This window comes from Macaca fascicularis, chromosome 13, assembly GCF_037993035.2.
Source record: "Macaca fascicularis isolate 582-1 chromosome 13, T2T-MFA8v1.1".
Lineage (NCBI taxonomy): Eukaryota > Metazoa > Chordata > Mammalia > Primates > Cercopithecidae > Macaca > Macaca fascicularis.
The window spans coordinates 53665935-53689752 of NC_088387.1; the positions used below are offsets into that span (position 1 = coordinate 53665935).

The following is a 23818-nucleotide window of genomic DNA, read 5'->3' on the forward strand; positions in this document are numbered from 1 at the left end:
GCCGTGCAATTCTGTAGTGGATCCAAGTCGGTACACGGATACACAGATACCTTTGACTGCCTCTCGCAGGACTTGGATTTTTCCTGTTTTTTTTTTGGTGCGGCATCCGGGTGGTTCTGACACACTAAGACTGTTCCTCTGCTCCTCCTCTCCCGCAAGGCTTCCAATCCAGGGCCCAAGTCCCCCTTTCGCTAGCACTCGCGCACCCCTAGCGCTTCCTCCCTCCCGGGAACCCTCGCATTTCCTCCTTCCCCTCCCTGCCTTGTCTTCTTCCCCGCCCGCCTCCAGCCACATGACAGGAAGGGCTCCGCCACGCGACGTCACCGACGTCCGCGCCCCCGCCCCTGGTCTTCCCCCCCACACTGCACGCATGGGACGGCCGGCTGAGGGGCGAACGTGGTCCGCGCGCGCAGCGTTCCCCAACCAGAGCTTGCCAGAGCGCTGCGGCAGCCGCCGCCGAGCGGGGCGCGCGGGTTCCCGGATGTGCGGCGCTCGCGGAAGCCCCGCCCCCGCCGCCGGCCCGCGCGCGCCCCCGCCTCCGCCCCGCGCGCTGCAGCGCTCCGCTCTCCCCTCCCTCTCCACCCTCCCCCTTTTTCGTGCCTCGAGGTTGCGGGTCAGCGCGAGCCACTGCAGTGAGTCCGTCACGGCTCCGGCGCGAGCGCGAGGCTGCAGCCCCCGAGTCTCCTGGCCCTCTTCGCCCCTTCTCCCCCTCCTTTCTTCCTCTCTGCCTCTCGCCGCTGCTCCTCCAGCGCTCTCCGGCTCTCAATCTCGACCTTAATTTATTTCCCTCTGCCCTGCCCGCTCCGTCGCGTGCCCAATCACCGGGCCGGCGCGGGCCCCGCGGTGCCGCCTCCCCTCCCCCACACGCGCCCCCTCCCCGCCGGCGACCCGAGGGCCGCAGCTGGGCCGCCGCCGCCGCTTCCTGCGAGCCCGCCTGAGCGCGACACTTCTCCAAGCCAGCGAGCCAGCGAGCCAGCGAGCCGCCGACCCGCCGAGCAAAATGGTGAGACCTTGGCTTCCTCGATGCACCATCCCTCCCCCTACTGCCGCCGTCAGGGTCGGGTGCGGGGGCGAGCCCCTACGCCCCTGGTCGGCTGTCCCCCGTGGAAAATTCCAGAGACCCAGGCCCGGCGGGTCCCGCGGCGGTTGCGGGCTAGCCCGCGAGGGCGGCGGGGCGGCTGTTGACAGGACGGCGGCGGGTCCCCCGCGCCCGCCCCCGGCCTCTGCGGGGCGCCCCTCCGCCGCCCGGCCGCCGCCCCGCCGTCGCCCCACCCCCGCGGCGCCGTTCTCGCCGGGCATCGACCCCCGCCGGCACCCCCGGCCATCATCCCGGCGCGCTCCCCTTCTCGCGACCCTCCTCCACGTGGAGCCCCCCCCCCCACGCTCACTCTGTTTTTCAAGTTCGAGGATATTCTGAAATCCTATGAGAATAACAATATGTGGCAAATGGCGCTTTATATAAGACCCACTTTCTCTCCAGAGCTGCTGCTTCTCCCACTCACTCCCAATTTCCCAGCAGAGAGTCTTGGCAGGGAACCCTGCCACTCACTTCTCCTCTCCTGCGAGCGTCGGTTTAGCTGCCGTGGGCAGCCTTGCGGGGTTTCCTTTCGTTGCTGCTTTCCTCGCTGCCCTGGCGAACCGGAAAGATCCAAGGTGTTCACGAAAACATACGCGAACTTGGTCTGAGAGAAATGGGGACGCTTACTTTTTCGTGCTTTCCTTACTACCAAGGGTTTTTTCATTTTCTTTGCTACCTTCGTGTGTCTCTCTCGGAGTGGTTGTTTTTGAATCATGGCGATTTAAATTTGTCTTTCCTTACCCTCACATTAATCCCTAGGTAGAATTCGCTGCTGTAGTGTTTCAGACCGACGCTAGGGGTGTGTCTCCCGTCTCTGTCGCTGTAGCCAAGAAATCAACGACGCCCTTTTAGCCTGTTACCTTACCGGTTCTCTCGCTCGGGGAAGCCCTTGTCGTTAGCTTCCTCTTTGTAATCAAGAGTTGTATACACAGTAGGGAAAGTTCAGAGTGCTATTCCGTGTATATCAGATACTCCATCATGTGATTCAGTTGTTAGGCTTTCTCTAAAAGTCTTTGAACAGTTGTCAGAAGACTTAAACTGGTTGACGGTGGGTAATTTCTTGCATCTCTTCACTGTGTGGTATCCCACCCTGTATGTAGAATTTAAGTGCTTCAGTATATGTGGTGAATTACTGAAGGGAGAAATGCTGTTGCTTACAACTTAAAATCGATTTGGTGGTGATAGGGAAGAAAGTGAAAGTAGAATGTTCAGGTAAGTCAGCTTTTATTTAAAATATAGGGCAAATGAGTAAGTGCTCACTGGTGCACTTAAAACCCAGATTGAAGCAGACTTAAATGATTGCCGATTTTGATGTGTAGAGAAAGTTTTCCCCTGCCAACTTTCGAGGCAGCTCTGAGAGGCAACTTTGGCACCTGAAAGTCACAAAACACTTTAGGAAGATCATAGCCATTCATCGTATAATCTTCTTGTTGGCATAGTCTTTTGAAGTGAAAAATTACATTTCAGTGCTTTAATAGAATTTTCTTATGCACATACTTTACTTGAAGGTCAGAATCTTGAAGATCTTTGTTCATTGCAGGGAATGTTTTTACTTAGGTTTATAAACAACACATTTGAGGAACAATGATCTAGCCTTTTGTTGTTTATGTATTATGTAGCGAAGTGATATGGTTTCCAAATAGTAACTCTCTTGCAGTGCACCCCTTCCTCTGTTTTTTGAACAACAGACTGAATTTGGGAAATTCTCCTTTAGCTCTTAAATTTCTTATTTTCCTGTTACTCTGTTTTCTTGTCTTTTAAAATATTTTACGATGTATCAAACGATATTGTTTCCTGCCAGGTCAATATGTTCCTTTTCTTAACAGCTCCCTTTTCAGTGTTTATTTCCTAATTCAACTGTTGGTTTTTTCTTTTTTTTTTTTTCCCCCTCTTTCGTCCTCCCAATACCATTTCAGAACCTACGTAATGTTGGCAGTGGCTTTCCAACTTTAGGGTTATTTTGGTCTGTTGAATACAGTACTGGTTTGAAAGTATCAAGACCATACTCTTAACTCAACTTTGCCATATGGGATGTAGATTAACCCAAGTAAATCAGGCTTTGGAATGATCTGGTTAATTTTTCTGGTTAATTGAACATGCAATTCTGAAAACTTTCACACCCTTTGGAAAAATCTCTGTTAGAACTCTTACTATTATTTACATTTTGTCAACAGCATTTACAGTATTTATGAAATATCACTAGTTAATTCAAGTATGAAGAAAGTAAAAAGGCTTATAAGATTTAATTGAACTCTCAAGGATCTTTTCTGACAGGTATTTAGTTGGTGCCTTAAAAGCAGTTTATTTCTTTTGTTTTCTGAAAGTTAAAGTCTTTCCCTCCCTTCACCCTTGAGTTTTAAATTGTTAAGCGTCCAGGGAGAATGAAGGTTATATGTTAAAAAAAAAATTCTGTAAATACTGACCTAGGAATTTCTGCTGAACCAGGTGTTTTATATCCGTTTTTGTTGAAACAGATAATACGGATTTTGTTCTAGATACTTATATGAACGTAATATAAAGGTAGTTGTTTTATGTTTTGTTTCTTAAGAGAGCTTTAAATTTTATAAAGACCTTTTCATGTCTTTGTGCTTTTAAAGTTTTTTTCATCTCCATGATCTGCACCTAGAACTTAAAACAAATTTATTGCCGTCTATAACTGTATGTAGAGTTTTACACAACATATTCTAGTTCAGATTCTGTGGCAAAGGCCACTTTTTAGGAAAAAACCTGTCTTATGACCAGCGGAATTAAAATTCACATCTGTCCTGAGAAAATTTGTCCACTCATTTTGTCCCATAGTGAATGAGAAAATTAAAATGGCTCAAGGTATAAGGTAAAGAAACTGACTAAGGGTCAGTCAGCAATGAGAGGGACAGACAAGTGTGGAAGGATCAGGCAACTGTTATAGGTAGCAAGGCAGTATAAGGAAGTCACCTTGGGCCAGGAGGATTAAGTCAGACCATGGTCCCGGACTCTGGGGCAAGCTACAGGGATTCGTTTCTATCAACAAATACTTGCAGATTTTGTCTGCTGTTTACTGGTTATTGTGCTCTCTGTTGTGGAGGATATTGCAATGATTAAGGCAGGTTTCCTACCTTCATTTAAGTAGAGAATGTAAGACAATGCCAGTAACTGTGAAGTAAGTTAGCGTATGATGAGTGTCATATGAATAGTACACACAAAGCATGATAGAAATTTAGGAAGGAGCAAGATCATTTTCACCTGGGATTAGGACAAGTTTTATGAAGGAGGTGACAATTGAGCTAGCTGGGTCTAAAAAGATTAGAGTTGCAGTAGGCAGAGTTGCAGGCATCTAGAAGAAGGCACTTTGAATCCTAAAGGTAGGAAGAGACAATGTACATTTGGAGCATTGATTCTTAAAAAATGGTTTCCAAACCAACAACAGCAGCATCATTTGGAAACTTGTCAGGCCCCACCCTGGAACAACTGAATCCAAAATTCTGGAGATGAGCCAACAGTCTTAAGTTTTATAGGTCTTCCAGATGATTGTGGTGTGGGCTGAACTTTGAGAACCACTGTTTAGAGAATAGGAAGGAATGTGTTTATTTAAAGTTTAGTCAAATGTCTCTTAATATACCTAGCACTAACTATATGTACATAAGACATGATTGTTATCTCCAAGGAAATTAATCAAGTAGGGTAAATAAGACAGTGATTATGCAGTGTGCTGTGTGCTATTAAACTAAACATGGGATGCTGTAAGAGTACATGGGAAGAGGCTTAATCCACACTGGGGATGAATGTCACTTAAAGCTTCCTGGAAGAGAAGGTGTCTGAACTGAGTCTTTGAGTATTTAGCCAGTGAGGAAGGGCACATCACATAGAGAGCTTCTGTTAGAAGTCATGGAAGCATGAGCTATACAAGCTATCCAGAGAACTAAAGTATTAGTTTAGCGTGGCTGGAGAGGAAGGGGTTAGTGTCTGGTGGTTTGACACTAGATCATAGAGGGATTTGCATATCATGAAGGAGTTAACCTTTTCTTTCCTGAAAGCAATGGGAAGTTGTTTTCAAGCAGGAGAATGACATTGTCTCATTTACTTTTTTAAAGAGACCATTCTGATGGCCCTGTGGATAATAGGATAGATGAATCTAGACATGGGGATTAAGAAATAATTGCAGTAATTTATGTGAGACAGAAGAACGTGAAAGAATACAGTAACAATGCAGATGGGGAGAATACAGTAACAATGCAGATGGGAATAGTAGGGACCCTGCAGGAGATACATTTAGGTGGTAGAAGAAAGAACTTGGTAACTATTGGATTATGGGGAAGAAAAGAGGTGGTGAATTCTGCTTTGGTTTCTGGCTTTGGATAATGCTATCCACCTAGCAAATATTTATTGAGCATCTATTTGGTTAAGGTTAGGTTTTAGGGATACATGGGGAATACTGTTCCTGTCCTCGAGAAACTTCCAGTTTGCTGGGATGACTATTGTTTCATCTGTAGTCTTCTATTATTTGGTAATTAGTGCTTGGGATGCTATGTTGCAAGATTCCAAGTTCAATGGGATAGAGTGCTGTGAAATATTAACAATGCCTGCTACGTACATATCATGGCCTAGGAGATAGCAGAAAGAACTTGATAGCCTGGAGGTAGAAGGAGGCACATGTGTTTGAACAGTGATTCTCAAGAAGTGGATCCTGGACTAGCAGCATCAGTATCATCTGGGAGCTTGTTAGAAATGCATATTTTCCTAGGAGATGTAGGAGAAGGCTTTGGGGGAGTGATGAGGATTTTTATTTTTGCACATGTTGAATTTAAAGGAAACATGGGTTGGCTAGGCACAGTGGCTCATCCCTACAATCCAAGCACTTTGGGAGTCCGAGGCAGGTGAATCTTGGGCTCAGGAGTTCCAGACCAGCCTGGGCAACATGGTGAAAGCCCATCTGGACAAAAATACAAAGTTAGGCGGGCAAAGTAGCACACGCCTGTAGTTCCAGCTACCCAGGAGGCAGAGGTGGGAGGATAGCTTGAGCTCAGGAGGGAGAGGTTGTGGTGAGCCAAGATTGCGTGACTGCGCTGCAGCCTGGGTGAGAGAGCAAGACTGTCTTGGGGGGCAGGGGGTGGGGAGGGAATATTAATCTTGGGTTATCTAGGTGATTATACAACAGGTAATTGGCTGTCTGTATGTGGAGCTCAGAAGAGACATCTGGGGCTTGCAATAAAGATTTGAGCATTGTCTGTGCATTTATATTAGGTAGTACTTGAAGCCATGAAACTGGATGAAATCCTGTGTAGAGAGAATATAAAACGAGAAGTGAAGAGAGTAAACTCTAAAGATGGTACACGTAAAAATGCAGGTAGAGGACGAGGAACCTGTGAAGTTTGTCATTGAATAGCCTATGAGAGAGTTGGGAAATGAGCAGCATGATGCCAGATTGAAGGGAGTTTTAAGGAGGAAGGAGTCAGCAGTGAATAAATACTGCAGAGATCAAGAAAGATAACTTAAAGATGTCTTTTGGAGATAACAGGAGGGTTTTGATGACTTGGGCAACAGTAGTTTGTTGTAATGGTGGCAAGGGAAGCCAGGATGCAGTGAGACATTGAATTTAGATTGCTCTTTAAAACTTCGAGTAGCAGAGAGGATGAAAGCTAGAGAATTTAGTGTTGAGGAAGGATTTATCTTGGGATTGAAAGAAAAAGAGCGGGCCACGGTGACTCACTCCTGTAATCCCAGCACTTTGGGAGGCTGAGGTGGGCGGATCACGAGGTTGGGAGTTAGAGACCAGCCTGACCAACATGGTGAAACTCCGTCTCTACTAAAAATACAAAAATTAGCCGGGTTTGGTGGCGCACGCCTGTAATCCCAGCTACTTAGGAGGCTGAGGCAGGAGAACCACTTGAACCCGGGAGGCGGAGGTTGCAGTGAGCTGAGATCGTGCTAGTGCACTCCAGCCTGGACGACAGAGCGAGAGTCAGTCTCCAAAAAAAAAAAGAAAGAAAAAGTCAGTAAAACGGGAGAGATTATCTTTTGCATCTTTTCAAAGAGAAAAGACAGGATTATTGACAACTTAATGTCTCCGAGGAGGTAGAAGGGAGTATATGACTCTCCTTAGACAAGAAGGGGAATTTTTCTCATCCTTTTAACATGAAAGGGAAGGAGAAAAAGATGAAAACTATTACGTAGGTTATATAAGAGTTTAGACTGGAAAGGAAATCATGTGTTAAGTTGTAAATGGTTTAACTGTGAGTTCAGTTTGGTCCCACTGGGGAACCATTGATTAATCTGGAAATAAGATGCTGGGTGACTTGGAAAGGGTGGAAACTAGATGAGGTGAGTTCCACAAAGGAATACTGCTTTGTAGTATTACAAGTATGAAGTTATGAGGATTTGAAAGCAAATAAAAATGGAGGCATTTTAAATACAGAGTTGGAAAGAGTTAGAAACTGATGATGAGGAAACAGTCATGAAGGATGACCTAACCTAGTGATTAGATATAAAGATAGCACACTACAAATAAAACCAGGAAAGTAGGAGTTGCTGGTTAGAAGTAGTGTTAGAAGAAGGTGAGCTTGGTTTTAGATAGATAGATAGATAGGCTTGAGACATTATACTGTAATTATTTAACAAATGTGATAATGTACTTGGAAAATAAACAGAATAATTTTTTTTTCTTTTTGGAGACAGGATCTTGCTATTTTGCCCAGGCTGGAGTGCAGTGGTGCGATCTCAGCTCATTGCAGCCTCCACCTCCCAGGCTTAAGCCATCCTCCCACCTCAGCCTCCCAGGTAGCTGAGACTACAGGTGCACACCACCACAGCCAGCTAACTTTTGTATTTTTTGTAGAGACAGGGTCTTGCCATGTTGCCCAGGCTGGTCTCAAACTCCTGAGCTCAAGAAGCAATCTGACCACCTCAGCTTCCCAAAGTCCTGGGATTACAGGCGTGAACCACCAGGCCTGGCCTGGAAGTAAAATATTTGAGTCAGGGTTATAGCTGTTTGGATGTAAAGATGAAGATTAAGAAAATACTGATGGACTTGGTCATTAGAGGAATATTGATAATTTTTAAGACTAACTTCAGTCATGTCCTAGGTGACAAACAAGATTGCAGGGGAATGTAAACTCTGAATGCAGAAGCCTTGTCTTTGTCTTTTCATTCTTATATTCCAAATACTTGGTATATAGTAGATGTTAAGCACTCTTTGAAGGAGGAGTATGTGAAGTGGACTAAGGAAATAGGTGCTCATTGGACATTGAAGGCAATGAGTGTCAGTTCCTTTTTTTTTTTTTTTTTTTTGAGACATTTATGAAAGACAAAGGATAATTAACTTCAGTGGTTTACAGTTGGAGTAAGTTCTTTTTTGGTAAGGGAAAGATGTGGATATTCTTGAGAATTAGAAAAGCCAGGAGAGGGAGCTATAAGAGCGTAATTAATGGAATGAGCTCTAGAAAAGTTAGAAAGAAGAGGGTAAAAGGAAAGGATAGACATTAAAAGAGAGAGAAAAAATCAGAATGAAGAGAAATAGGCCATGGCAACAGATACGTTTTAATAATGGAGTTCATACCAGGTGGCCTAAATCGTCTTAGTATCTCGGGATAATTTGAGGCAAGTTAATTTGCTGAGGTTGACATTGAGGCTGAGGGAACTGGGGTGGTTTTGAGGGGTGAGGGCTGTGGAAGAGGATTGTGTTATCCAGTTTGGGGGATTGTTAGGCAGTTAACAAAGAGTAAATAAATATAACTAAATAGTAGCTAGGACTTAGGAGAAGGCAACAGTGGGTCAGTGACCTAGGAAATAAATGTAGAAAACAGGGGTTTTAACCAAAAAAGAGCTTAATACTTGGGCAGTCTTTGCTTTAGTAACTCAGATTTATTTGTTCTTCTGATCAATTTACATAGGTCTAAAAGGAATCATTTTTTGAGTTCAGCTTTTATGGAAGGGGAAACATGCAGTTTTAGATCCGTATTTTAATTTTTTTCCTAAAGGTCTAAAGACACTATATTAATATAGTCACTTAAAAATTCAAATAATATTGAAAGATTTAAAATGGAAAGTAAGTCTTCCCTGGCCACTCCTCCCCCAATATTAAGTTTCTTGTTTATATATTTGAAGAGTTTTTTATGTGGGGTTTTTTCCTTTTTTTTTTTTTTTCCGCCTGTGGCAACATATGGATTTTATTATAATTTAGTTCTTATTTAAAAGATTGATTGTAAAAGAGCTTTAATGATATGCTACTTATTATAAACTATGAATAAACCCATAGTTTACTCATTACAGTCAGTTTTATTCCAAAGTTTTTAATGGTATTTGAAATGTAAACAATGTGTCAGAAACAATTGATAATTCTAATTAGGTAGCAATTTTATAATGATAGAGGTTGTTACTTTAACGAGGGTCTGAACTATGACCATGTTCTTAAGAAATTACTCTGGGGAAAATAACATTTTACTAGAACCTTTTTTTGTACTTATTTCTACCTGATATCTTATTACACATTACATGGATAACAAATTCTTAAAAGGGAAAATGACCTCTGAAGTGTAGCATCTTTTTTAACTCAAGCCTGATTAAAAGTTATTCCTCGTTTTTACCTTTCCAAATAAGCCTTTTCTCCAGTAGCCCTCATCTATTCTTCCCTTTCTGAATGTTCTCCATAGACTCCCGTATGTCCTCAGTGTTTGTGAGTTGATGGTATAATTCTGGCTAATTTATAGGTCTGGTTCAGGAATAAAATTTTGATAAATGTGATCCTGGGTTTGTCTTTGGATTTTATAGTCTTGTACTATGAAATATTTAAAATGTTTGAAGATTTCTGTAGGAAATCTTTTGAAGTTTAGCACTAATAATTTAAACAATTCATAGATTCCTATACTTTTCTTCCTCATAGAGTTTTGTTTTTTAAACATTTCTTGTAAGTAATGAAAAGAGGGCCACATTGGTAGCCCTGTTGGTATCCCCAAAAAACATTCCGGTAGATGAGATGTCACACTGACTTGTTTTTGTGGTGTTAGTAAAATCACTGGTGCGTTGGCCAGCTCTTTAAACACAGAGTATTCATTTTTATTTTTATGTTAGAATTAGGTATGCATTTTAAAACCTAGTTACAATAGAATGAAGCATAGCAGCCTACAGAAAGGATGTTACCCTTGGCCCTTACTAGCACTGTCCACTAGTACTTTATTTTTAATCTGTCTAGGTTCAGGGATGCTTTTCTTTCATATCCTCCATAGTGTAATGCCATAAGCAAGTCCCTATTTTAGGCATGCAATAGGTTGGCATTGTCTAGTATATCTTGTAAGGCAATCTTTAATAAAAATTGGAATCTCTGGAAAAACACATGATAATGGGTAATAAGAGAAATCTGTACTTACATATTTGTTCCTGGTGTACCTATGTTCCCTAACAAATAGAATTTCATGAATTATAAATTACTAACATACTCTTTCTCAAGTAAAGAGTGAGCTTATAAACAGAGGAATACTTCAGCTCTGTCTCGCTCTCTGGCAGTCACGCTGCTTTTACCTTGCTTCTGGACTGTTAACATCTGTTCGTACATTTCTTGTTTTTCTTTTTCTTGCTTTTTTTTTTTTTTGAGATGGAGTCTCGCTCTGTTGTCTAGGCTGGAGGGCAGTGGCACAATCTTGGCTCAGTGCAACCTCAGCCTCCCAGGTTCAAGCGATTCCTCTGCCTCAGCCTCTGAGTAGCTGGGGTTACAGGCGTGTGCCATCACACCTGGCTAATTTTTGTATTTTTAATAGAGACGGGTTTTCACCATGTTGGTCAGGCTAGTCTCAAACTCCTGACCTCATGATCTGCCTGCCTCAGTCTCCCAAATTGCTGGGATTACAGGCGTGAGCCACTGCGCCTGGCACATTTCTTGTTTTTCAGTCCACCACAGTTCAGTGATGTTTAATTCAGAAGACCCTAGTTATATTGGTGGTTTAAATTTTAAAGTTAATTAAAGTTAAGTAAAAGTATAAATTCAGTTCTTCATTCACAGTATCTACAAGTACACAATAGCTACATTTAGCTATTGGCTACTGTGTCAGTGTAGATAAAGAACATATCCATTGTGGCAGAAATTTCCATTAGATACTGCTTGTCTACAATGATTTTGCACCTGCATGTCAATGAAACTTACTTCCGTTAGTAGTAATCTTTTTTTTTTTTTTTTTTTGGAGATGGAGTCTTACTCTGTGGGCCAGGCTGGAGTGCAGTGGCACAATCTTGGTTCACTGTAACCTCTGACTTCTGTGTTCATGTGATTCTTCTGCTTCAGCCTCCTGAGTAGCTGGAATTACAGGCATGTGCCATCATGCCTGGCTAATTTTTGTATTTTTAGTAGAGACGGGGTTTCACCATGTTGGTCAGGCTAGTCTCGAGCTCCTGACCTCGTAATCTGCCTGCCTCAGCCTCCCAAAGTGCTGGGATTGTAGGCATGAGCCACTGTGCCCAGCCACATTGTCAGTAATCTTCTAATTACCAGCATGAGATTTGGAGTTGGGAAGATCTGAATTTAGATTCTGGCTCTGCCATTTATTAGCAATGTGACGTTGAACAAATATCATAAGCTCTCTAGACCTTATTTAGTGCAGTACATACGTATCAAAAGTGGGAATGACAACACCTTAAATTGTGGTGACAGTATACAGTTGGCCTTCCCTACCCATAAGTTCTGGATCCATGGATTGAAAATATTTGGAAAAAAAAATAATGAAAAATAATACAAATAAAAATTTAGTATAAATACTATTTACATTGTATTAGATATTGCAAATAATCCAGAGGTGATTTAAAGTATACAGGAGGATGTGCATAGGTTACATTCAAATACTATGCCATTTTATATCAGGAACTTGAGCATCTGTGGAGTTTGGTTTCTAAGGGGTGGGGGTGGGGAAGTGGGACCAGTTCCCAGTGGATACTGAGGGACCACTGTAGAGTGTCTGGAGATCCCATAGGAATTCATTAAATGCATTTGGTTTAACGTTTTTCTGCTTTGTAATGTTGGACCTTGTTGGGAACTCTTGAAATTCTCCTCTTTTGGCTTCTGTGACCTTTTCTACTGTTGCTAGTTGCTATTTCTACCTCTCTGACCATTTTTAGTCTGTTACCAGCTTTTGATCTAGGTTTGGTCCAAGACTCTCTCATATATGTTTGTATTACTTTCCAGTTTAAAATTCTGGCATTATAAAGACTAAAATCTTTAACGTAGCCTATAAGACTCCATAAATTCTACATCTGCTTACATCTGTCTCTTCCACCATGTTCCTACTTCTTTTCTATGCTCTAGCCACTTGGCCTCGTGTCATTTGACCCAGTATTGTTTGCTATGTTTATTCCACCATCCGAACCTTTGTGTATGCTACAGGAATGCCTCAAAAGTCCCTCAGTTAAGTGGGAGCCACACACTCCAGAGCAGGTCGGGTCATGTTCTATGTTATACTCTTTTAGTACCTTTAATGTTTCCGTTGTAGCACATAATTGATTAGTTTTGAGGTATTTGGTCGCTTTCTGTCTCCCCATGATTTAATGTGAACTCTGTGAGAATGGGCAGCTTGTCTGTCTTGTTTTTCATCTGTTAAAAGGAAACAATCTTTATACAAGTTCAATTTAGCAGAGTTTGAGAAAGAAAAATCTGTGTATGGAATAGCTCTGAGAATCAGAACAGATCTAAGAACTCCAAACCAGCAACATGGTCAAGTAGTATTTAAAGATAGAAAATAGAAGTGAAGTATAAGACAGAAGTGAGGTACAGCGCTTAATTGGTTACAGGTCATTTACCTTATTTGAGTCATTGGTTGCCTGCGATTGACTGAAGCTCGGCTGCTGTAATTGACTGAGACTCAGCTGTGTTGTAAAATTACAGCTGCTCCTTGACTTACGTTGGGGTTACATCCCGATGAACCCATTGTAAGCTGAAAATGCCTTGAATACACCTAATGTACATCTTAGTCTAACCTACCTTAAATGTGCTTAGAACACTTACATTAGCCTACAGTTGGTAAAATAGATAACACAAAGCCTATTTTGTAATACTTACGTAATTTATTGAATACTGTACTGAAAGTGAAAAACAGAATGATTGTATGGGTACCATCGTAAAGTTGAAAATCGTAAGTCAGACCACTTTAAGTTAGGGACCATCTGTGTACTCTTAGGTTTTCAGTTGGTTTACTGAGGCAGGCTGTGGTTATGTAAGGACTCAAGTGCAGAGGCATCCTGAGGCCAAATTTAGGCTAATTTAACAACTTTTATATGCCGCCGCTGCCAGCATAAGACCCTACACATTATAGAAATTCAGTAAATATTTCTTGAGTGAATGCACAAATTCCTTTTTTTTTCCCTCAGAGTTTCATCTGTTTCCTGTGTACTGATGATTCATTCATATTTTTCAGTCCACATTGTTCTCTTCTCCAGTTCATAATTCTGCTTACTGGATACTATTTAAATAAGGATATTTCTAAGACACCTCAAACTCAACTAAATATAACCAAAACCGCATTCATTTATCTTCATATTGATGCTTCATTATTCTCTATTTTTTTCTTAATGGAGACAGTGTCTATCCATGCACTTTCCCCTGGAAACCTTGTACAGTCATACTTTATCTCTTCACTACTAAGTCTTAAGGCATTTTTCAGTTGCACTTAATATATTGTTTATTTCTGTAACACAAATTGACTTATTCTCAGTAAACAAGGAAACATAATATTCGCAGCATATTAATGCTTTGTGCCACCAAGTGGTGGTAGATGAATTCAAAATATAGTAACACAGCTGAAAGCAGCAATCTACAGAATACGGAACTGTATACTGTCCATTTAGTTCACATCCTTCCTCCGGACTGATACTGGCTATTTATCTGTGTTGGAACAGTTTATTGCACAACTCTTCTAGATCTTTATGCATTTTTTTCCTTGTTTTGATAACTTTGCTTCAAATGATCGTTATACCTTTTTCTGTTACTTTCATTTGTACCTTTAAAAAGTCTTTTATTATGTTTATTCAGCACATCTTTATGTTAATATTTTTATTAGGATTTGTATTGTTTTTGTTAGTACTGTGGTTACAAAGTTGCATAGGTTTTAAGTGTCTCTTCCGGACTAAATTTAAGAACATGAGGTTTTTTTGAGGAACATAAATACCATGTTATATAGCAAACATGTCTTTTCATTTAGATCCCCCAAATGCCTCTTGAATCTGCTACTTCTTCATCCCCGTTGCCATTGACATTGTCGTGCTTTCATTTATTTCTCAGGTGGGCTATTTTGATAGCCCACATAATACTTTTTTCTTTTTGCCTGTAGTTTCTTACTTCATTCTGCCTTAGCTATTGCCATGAGAGTTTTTCTTTGGATGAGGAAATCTTATGTCAGTGCTTTGATTTGAAAGTCAAGGCTACATCTTCCAGAATTAAAAATCTAAACTGTTTTGCATGACACTCAGGCTCTGACCCTTACTTCTAGCCATCCTTATGCTGTAACTAGTTCAAACTGCTGCTTTCTCAGATGCCTAATCCTTTTTCACTTATTGGTGCCTTTGTACTCTTTCTTCTGTCGGCAACGTCTCTCCCCTTTCTTTGTCTGGCAAACGTCAAGATCCACAGTGGCATTCTGTGAAAATGTTCCCAACTCTCCCAGGCAGTTAATGGCCATTTGTAAGTAACTTTCAGTGGTACCTTCCATATTTCATTATGTTTAATTGCCTGCCCTCCTAAGCTGTTGGCTCCTCAAGGGCGGTGGATGCATTTTTTTCATCTTTGTAAATCTAATGGCTGTTGTGGTGTCTGTCACTTAATGCAGAAGTGCAGTGGAGCTAAGTTATACTTATCATCTAGGACTAGGGAGATCTTTGCAAGTCCTGTGAATAAATGTTTAGAAAACGCCCAGTGTGTTAGGCACAAATGGGAGAGCTACCAGAAGGGAAAATGCTATTGATTGTAAAAGAGAGCTTCTTTTATGCTTCAAAATTCTTGTTACATATGTGAGTAGACACTTATATGTCAGGGTGTTACTTTCATTTGTAAAGGGTAAATAAACATTTTCATAAATAAAGGAAACTCAAAATTTATGAACAGTGTTTACCTTTGTTTACCTAAGCTGATTTATCATAGCGTTTTTTTGTTGTTGTTCTGGAGATTCTAGAACACCTAGTAAAGTGTTAGTACAAGTCTACATCTTTGATATCCTTCACTTAGCAAACATTTAATGTTCACTTACTGGATATATCAAACATAGTTTCAGGTATAAAGATGAACGAAAAAAAGATACAGCCCCAGAAACTGTGGAGGGAAATATTACAGTGAGTGCTTCAGTAGAGCTACTATAAAGTGCTAGATTTCTTCTGGCTACTCTGCTTGTGCAGTTTGAACTTAACATGTAGCAGCTGTTTTGGCATTTTATTATTCATTCTGGTCACATTACTCATGGAATTGTATAATGTCAAGTAATTGTTCAAGTGCTGAAAGAATACTGTAATTTTGTTGTTGATTACTTCGCTTATCAGTAAATTTAATTTGATATTATGAGAAGTAACATGATTTGGTAGAGCAAGACTGGGCTATGGAATTGGAAGGCCTGTTTTGGAGTACTCTAAAAAAAAACCCTTGTATTTGTAAAATAACCTCAAGATTGCCCGCTTCACAGTTCTTCTGAGTGTTGGTGTAGGTAATTAAGATGTTTGATAAATTGTAAAATGCTGTTTATTTTTTTTTAAGAATCAGTTGAACTACTGGAAACCAGTATGTAGTATTCTTGGCAGGTCTAGGTTTCATAATCCTAATTTCTGTGCAGCCCACTATTCAGAAATGTAGTGATTAACAGTCAAGAATGTATCAGGGTATTTTTGGCTACAAGTAACAATAGCTAACTAAAAGTGACTTAAATAATAAGCAGTTTGTTATTTCACAGAATGAGAAGCTCAGAGCCAGAGAGTTACAGGGTTGGTTCAGCAGTTCAGTTTGCGAGGATAAATGAGATAATATATGTAAAGTCTCTAATAGAGTGCTCAGCATGTAAATGTTATTTCTCTCTTTTTTTTTGTATTCAGTAAATGTTAACTTTCTTTTTTCCATCCCTGTTTGTAGTCACAGAGTTAACTTTTAAGGATTACTTTCTAGATCCATTAGTTTCTACCTAAAAAAAATCTTTTGAAACTTGAGAAAGCAGTTCAGTTTCATCAAGAACATAAGCCCTGCTTACTTTAAAGCTTCTCTGCATGTCAGCAGAGGGCTGCCCCAATTTTAGACACCAGCATCTGGCCGAAGAAGAGCAGGGAAAGCTTCTTTATTAATTAAGGAGCAAAAATTTCTTAAAAGTCTCATAGAAGGTTTTTCCTTCGGTCTCATTGTATTCTTAATGGCTCTTGCATACTAGAAAAAGGCCACATTCCTTACTCTGGCATTTAAGTTTTTATAACCTGCCCCTAGATTACTTTCCATCACCGGAGTCTAGGCCATATGATAGTAAAAACAACCTCATTGCCATTTTATTAGGTACTCTGAATAAGGGTCCCAGATTACTGATGGGATTTTAAATAGTAAAAACTATATCTGGCTTCTGATGTTATACTGACCTCTTCCCTCACCAGTACATAGCTATCCCCTCATGTTGTCATTCTCCTCACCAAAATAATCTGTCTAGTTACTGTAACCAAAATTCTGCTTCCTCTCTGAAGGTTGTCATCTCCCTTGAAGCTCTTTCAGGTGGAGCATAGCTGTTCATTTTAGGTTAGGGGTAATTAGGAGTTTTTGGCATTGTTTTAGATCATGAGTTGGAAAACTTTTTCTGCAAAGGACCAGATAATAGATATTTTAGGCTTGTGAGCCATACAGTCTGTTGCAGCATTTCAATTCTGCCATTGTAGTGTGAAGCAGCTATAGACAGTACATAAATGAATGAGCATGGCAGTATGCCAATAAAACTTTACAAACGCAGGTGACACATAGTTTCTTAATATATGATACCAAAACCATTTTCTTTCATTGAAAGAAATGAAAGAAAAAAAAGATAAATTGTATATCATCAAAATTAACAAATCTAAGCTTCAAAGGACAGGAAAATAAGACAATGCTCAGAAAGGGGGAGTTTCTCAAAATAATATCTGATAAGAAACTTCTATTCAGGATATATAAATAATTCTTGTAACTCAGCAATAAAAAGACAAATAACTGAATTTAAAAATGGGCAAGGGTTCTGAGTAGATATTTCTCCAGAGAAGATATGCAGATGTCAGTAGTGCATGAAAAGATGCTCAACATTATTAGTCATTAGAGAATTGCAAATCAAAATGTCAACAAGATAACACTTCACACCCACTAGGATAGTTATAATCAAAAAAGACTGATAAGTATTGTCAAGGATGTAGAGAAATTGGAACCCTCAAACCTTGCAGGTGGGAATGTAAATGTTTATAACTGCATTAGAAAATAATTCCTCAAAATGTCAAACATAGAGTTACCATATGACCTAGTAATTCCATTCCTAGGTATATACCTAAAAGAAATGAAACATGTGAAATGAAGTGAAAAAGTTGGACATGAATGTTCATAATAACGTTATTCATAATGGCCAAAAATGGAAACAGTCCAAATGTCTGTTAACTGATGAATAAATATGGTATGTCCGTACGAACGAAATGTTCACCAGTATAAAGAAGTGTGTTGATACTTGTTACAACACATTAAATTAACGTTGAAAATACTCCACTAAGTAGTCAGTCATAAAAGATCATATATTGTATAATTTCATTTGTATTTAATATCCAGAATAGGCAAATATGTAGAGTCAGAATTTGTGATTACTTAGGGCTGACTTGAACTTAGCTTGAGTTCAAATTTGGTCTCTACCACTACCAGCTGCGTGACCTCGTGGTTACTTAGGGCTGGCCCGCGGGGGAGTTGGGGAATGACTGCTAGTAGATACAGGCTTTTGGGGGTAATAAATATGCTCTAAATTTGATTGTGGTGTGATGGTTGCATAATGGTATGAATGTACTAAAACTATTGAGTTGTATACTTTAGATGGATGGTTTGTATAGTATATAAATTATATCTCAATAGAGCTGTAATAAAAACAAAACAGGTGGTAGGCTTATTGACCTAGGGCCAAAACTTGCTGACCCGTAATAGATTTTTCTTCATTTTCCTGCTAAGCCATTTATCTGTTCTCATTGCTAACTCAAATCTTTCTCGTTACTCAATTTTTCATTCAGACTTTAAGTACCTGTCTCACATTTCCATCTGTGTTCCACCATCACTTTACATCTTTATGGACATTCTAGCTTTAGTGTTTGTTGACCACCTCCATTTTACTAATCTTTAGTTTTTTCTCTACTTCAGCTATTTCCTGTGGCCGTAGTCAATATGGTATCTTACCATTATCCGAACTGTCCCGTTGCCAGGACTTTATTTCTTGTTTTGATATTACTTTCTCAGTTATAATTATTGAAAATGCCATACAGATATAATTTTCTGGTTTTTGAGGAGGTTATTATATGTGTTTTTAAATTAGAAAGTAGTACCAAATTATTGTTGCTACCTGCAAGAAGTTGTTGGAAAGTTTCCATGTAATAGTATTTCACATTTTTCATCCATTTACTCTTCAGCTGTCTTCACCTATCTGACACCCTCTCACTGTCATGTTTCTGCGATTGTGACTACTGTTTTAGATATATGGAAGACATTTAAAATTGCTATGCCAGTGTGAGTTGGCAGTTTAACAAACCACTTGCATTTAAGTGTTCTAAGATGAGAAGAAAATGGCTGCAATAACTTCTTGCTCCTCTTGTATAATCCAGAAAGGCTGTGGCTTTATATGTTGGTAAGAATGTTATGGGATTTATATTAGCTTGAATTCAAATTTGGTCTCTACCACTACCAGCTGCGTGACCTTGTGCAAGCTGCTTAAGCTTCTTTTTTTTTTTTTGCGCAACTTGTCTTGCTCTCTCCTCGAGGCTGGAGTGCAGTGGTGCAATCTCGGCACACTGCAAGCTCTGCCTCCCAGGTTCATGCCATTCTTCTGCCTCAGCCTCCCTAAGTAGCGGCTGGGACTACAGGCGCCCGCCACCACGCCCAGCTAATTTTTTTGTATTTTTAGTAGAGACGGGTTTCACTGTGTTAGCCAGGATGGTCTTGATCTCTTGACCCCGTGATTCGCCCGCCTTGGCCTCCCAAAATGCTGGGATTACAGGCGTGAGCCACTGCACCCAGCTTTAAGCTTCTTGATAACCTCTACCCAGGGGATTGTTTGGGAGGATAAATGAGATAATGTATGTAAAGTCTTTAATAGAGTGCTCAGCATGTAAATGTTATTTTTCTGTTTTTTTGTATTCAGTAAATTTTATCTTTCTTTTTTCCATCCCTATTTGTAGTCACAGAGTTAACTTTTAAGGATTACTTTCTAGATCCATTAGTTTCTACCTAAAAAAAATATCTTTTGAAACTTGAGAAAGCAACATTTATTCTGTGTTCAGTTTGAAAAAAGTCATTGAAATGTAAATTAGTTTATCTGAGGTATCTGAAGGATTTTAGAACTTAAAGAATAGTAGAAAAGAAATTCCATGTTTAGAAGAAAACCAGAAGAAAAGAGCTATCAGATTTTAGGTGTTGATTTTGAATATTTAGATTTATTAATTGATTGCTTACAGTGTACTAAGCAATTTGTAAAATATTATTTTTACCTTTTTGGACATAATACTCAGTCTTTTGAGAATTTGCCTAAATGTTGGAGGTCTCATTCCTAGAAATAGAAAAATTGTGGTTGGCATGCAGAGGAAGATCCACTTGCAAGTGGACTATAAAACTAAAATTCCGGTTGTTTTGGAGTCAATATATTTTCCCAAAGAAATAAAAGGGATTTACTTAATAAGTACTTATAAAAACATATTTAATGATAATTCAAAACTATTTATTATTTTCTCTGTATCATGAACTGAAGAGTAAATAAAATACACAAGTTCTTTGCTGTCATGGAGCTTGCAGTGTAGTGAGTTAATGAGAAACTGATGCCATGTGTGGAAACATCTCTTTGCATTTAATTTAGGTATTAGTTAAGATAGAATCTTGCTTCATCCATAGCCAAAGTAATTGTGTGGTTACTGAGAAAATATTTTTCTGTAAGAGAGAGACTCAGAATAATGTGGTCTGCTTTTGTGTGAATAAGAAATAAGAAAGAAAGAAGTAAATAAGAAAGTATTTGTGATTGTGTATTATAGTAGATTATAGTAGATAGTAGCCTGGCCAGGATATCTTTGTGATATGTATTATAGGATAATAGAGATTATTATAGAAATACAATAGAGACCAGGCGTGGTGGCTCAAGCCTGTAATCCCAGTATTTTGGGAGGCTGAGGCGGGTGGATCACCTGAGATCAGATGTTGGAGACCAGCCTGGCCAACATGGCAAAACCCTGTCTCTATTGAAAATACAAAAATTAGCTGGGCATGGTGGTGCATGCCTGTAATCCCAGCTACTCGAGAGCCTGAGGCAGGAGATTTGCTTGAACCTGTGAGGTAGAGACTGCAGTGAGCTGAGATCGCGCCACTGCACTCCAGCCTGGGTGACAGAGCAAGACTCTGTCTCAAAAAAAAAAACAAAAAAACAAAAAACCAAAAAACCACTATAATAGAATATTAAGACAAATAGAGTAGATCCATAGTCCACTGGTTCTGTGGCTGTATGGGTTTTCTTTTTCTTTGATAAATTTCTCTTTCAATTCTTTACATGTTCGTACTCCCTAAGGGCAAAATCTAAATACTTTTTTTTTTTTTTTGGAGACAGAGTCTCACTCTGTTGCCCAGGCTGGAGTGCAGTGATGTGATCTTGGCTCACTGCAACCTCCACCTCCCAGGTTCAAGTGATTCTCCTGCCTCAGCCTCCTGAGTGGCTGGGATTACAGATGCTTGCCGTCACGCCCGGCTAATTTTTGTATTATTATTATTTTTAGTAGTTATGGGGTATTGCTATGTTGTCCAGGCTGGTCTTGAACTCCTGACCTCAGGTGATCCACCTGCCTTGGCTTCCCAAAGTGCTGGGATTACAGGCATGAGCCACGGCGCCCGGCCTAAATAAAATCTAGGCATGAGCCACGGCGCCCGGCCTAAATAAAATCTTAAGGTTAGATTGGCAGTTTTCAGAGTGGTTCATGGATACTTGGGGATCCCCAAGACACTTTCTAGGGAGCACATGAGGTCAAAATTGTTTTCATAATAACACTAAAACATGACTTGTTTTTACTGTGTTTCTATTTGTACTGATGGTGCAAAAGCAATCATTAGTAAAACTTGATGGCACCTTAGCATGAATCGAAACAGGAGCACCCTACTTTACTAGAAGTTGTATTCTTTATTACTGTATACTTGCAGTTTTAAAAAACACCACTTTTGCTTAAGAATATCACTGATAAAGCACTATTTTGTTAAATCTCAACCAGTAACTACACATATTTTAAATATTCTCTATGATAAAATAAAAGTATAAAGCACTACTTGTACATATAAAATCGTAATCGTAGTTTTGAGGAAAAACAAGCACTTGTGTGATTTATAAGCTGAACTAGCTGCTTTATTTCGTAGAATACCAAAACTACTAGTGAGAACAACTAATAAAATCTATTATTCACACTTGAGTATTTGGCACACATTTTCTCAAAAATAAACAAGCCTGTGTCACTCAAAGAAAAAACTGATGTACATGAAATGGGAAAAAAAAGAAAACTTCAGCTAAAAAATGGAAGACATAGAAAAACCAAATAGTAATTTTAGAACTGAAAAATACAATAACCAATACAATAGCCCAGTGAGTAGGCTTAATAGCAAACAGACTGAGGAAAGGTCAGTGAACTAGCAGGCAGAAGTAGTTACCCAATCTGAACAACAGAAAACAGACTGAAAAAAAAAAAAAAAAAAAAAGTACAGAACCTCAGGGAACCATGAGACTATAAAAAGATGTAACACTTGTGTCGTTGGAGTCACAGAAGGAGAGGAAGAGAGAGGGCAGGATTGAAGAAGTACTTAAGGAAATAATGGCTGAAAATATTGCGAATTTGGCAAAAGACCCTAAGTTTTAAAAAGCCAAGTGAATGTTCAGCAGGACAAACCCTGTAGACATCCAGACCAAGACATCTCAAAGTCAAACTTATAAAAACAAGAGAAGTCTTTAAATGAGCACGAGAGAAATTACACTTCATGTAGATGGGGAAAACAGTTCAAATGATAGCAGTTTTCTCATCAGAAACCATAGAGGCCAGAAGGAAATTTCACATTTTTCAAGTGCTGAAAGAAAAGGACTGTCAACTCAGAAACCTGTATCTAGAGAAGACATCCTTCTGGAATGAAAGGGAAATCAAGACATTCTCATATGAAGGAAAACTAAGAGAATATGTCACACCAGCAGACTTACCCTAGAAAGATAACAAAAGACATTCTGAAAACAGAAGGGGTATGATAGAATCTTGGAACATCAGGAAAGAGGAAGGAACAATTCAAAGTGTGAAAGTATGGGTAGATACAATAGACATTCTCCTTTTGGGTTTTTAAATTATGTTTGAGTGTTGAAGCAAAAATTACAACTAAAGGTATGTAGAGGAAATATTTAAGATAGCTGTGAGCAGGGGAAGGGTAGAATGATGAACTAATAAGATAGTGAAAAGTTATCTGTATAATGTACATAGAGCAACCACTAAGAAAGCTCTAGAGATACATGCAGAAGCATTATAGATAAATCAAAATGGAATTTAAAAAAAGTTTAACCCAACCACCAGGAGACAGGATAAAGAAAACAGAAATGAAGGCTGGGCATGGTGACTTACAACTGTAATCCCAGCACTTGGGAAGGTTGAGGCTTGTGGATTGCCTGAGCTCAGGAGTTTGAGACCAGTCTGGGCAATATGGTGAAACCTGTCTCAACCAAAAATACAAAAAATTAGCTGGGCATGGTGGCAAGTGCTTGTGGTCCAAGCTACAAAGGAGACTGAGGTGGGGGCATTGCTTAAACCTGGGAGGTGGAGGATGCAGTGAGCCAAGATTGTGCCACTACACTCCAGAGTGAGAGCCTGTTTCCAAATATATGTATGTATACACACACCCCCCCCCCCAATTAAACATATTGGCAGAATGAATTAAAGATATTACCCAATCATAAGATTTCTGTAAGAAATGTACTTTAAATATAACAGTATAGGCATGTTAAAAGTGAAAGGAAGGAGAAAGATTTATCATGCAAACATTAATCCAAAGAAAGCAGGTATGGTTATATTTAATATTAGATAAAGTAGACCTCATAACAAAGCAATTACCAGAGAAAGTGACTAGGCATTGTATAATGATAAAAGGGTTAATCCACTAAGAAGACATAGCAGTTTTAAATGTGTTAACAGTAGAACTGCAAAATACATGAAGAAAGACTGATGGAACTGAAAAGAGAAATAGACAAGTCCAGAATTATAGTTGGAGACGTCAACACCTATTTCTCAGCAAATGATGGAATAACCAAGCAAGAAAATCAGCAAGGGGGATATAGAAAGATACTCAACAAGGTAATCATCCAGTACTATCTAATTTATAGAATGCTTCATCTTTTCAAGTGACCAGAGAACATATAGCAAGGAAAGTTATGTCCTGGGCCATAAAAGTAAACCTTGGCTGGGCATGGTGGTTCATGCTTATAATCCTAAATGCTTGGGGAGGCTAAGGCAGGAGGATTGCATGAGGCCAGGAGTTTGAGACGAGCCTGGGCAATGTAAAAAGACTCAGTCTCCATGAAAAAAAAAAAA

General features: G+C 39.7%; 1 protein-coding gene across 2 annotated transcripts in view; it reads left to right on the plus strand.

Moving 5' to 3' along the window:
• The first annotated feature begins 580 nt into the window (after positions 1-580).
• Positions 581-23818, plus strand: part of PPP3R1 (protein phosphatase 3 regulatory subunit B, alpha) — a 73902-nt gene continuing 50664 nt past the window's right edge. For both annotated transcript variants that reach the window (XM_005575706.4, XM_065527016.2), the window contains exon 1: positions 581-1003. In XM_005575706.4, the coding sequence (XP_005575763.1) occupies positions 1001-1003 (3 nt within the window). In that variant the 5' untranslated portion in view covers positions 581-1000. The remainder of the gene's footprint in view (positions 1004-23818) is intronic.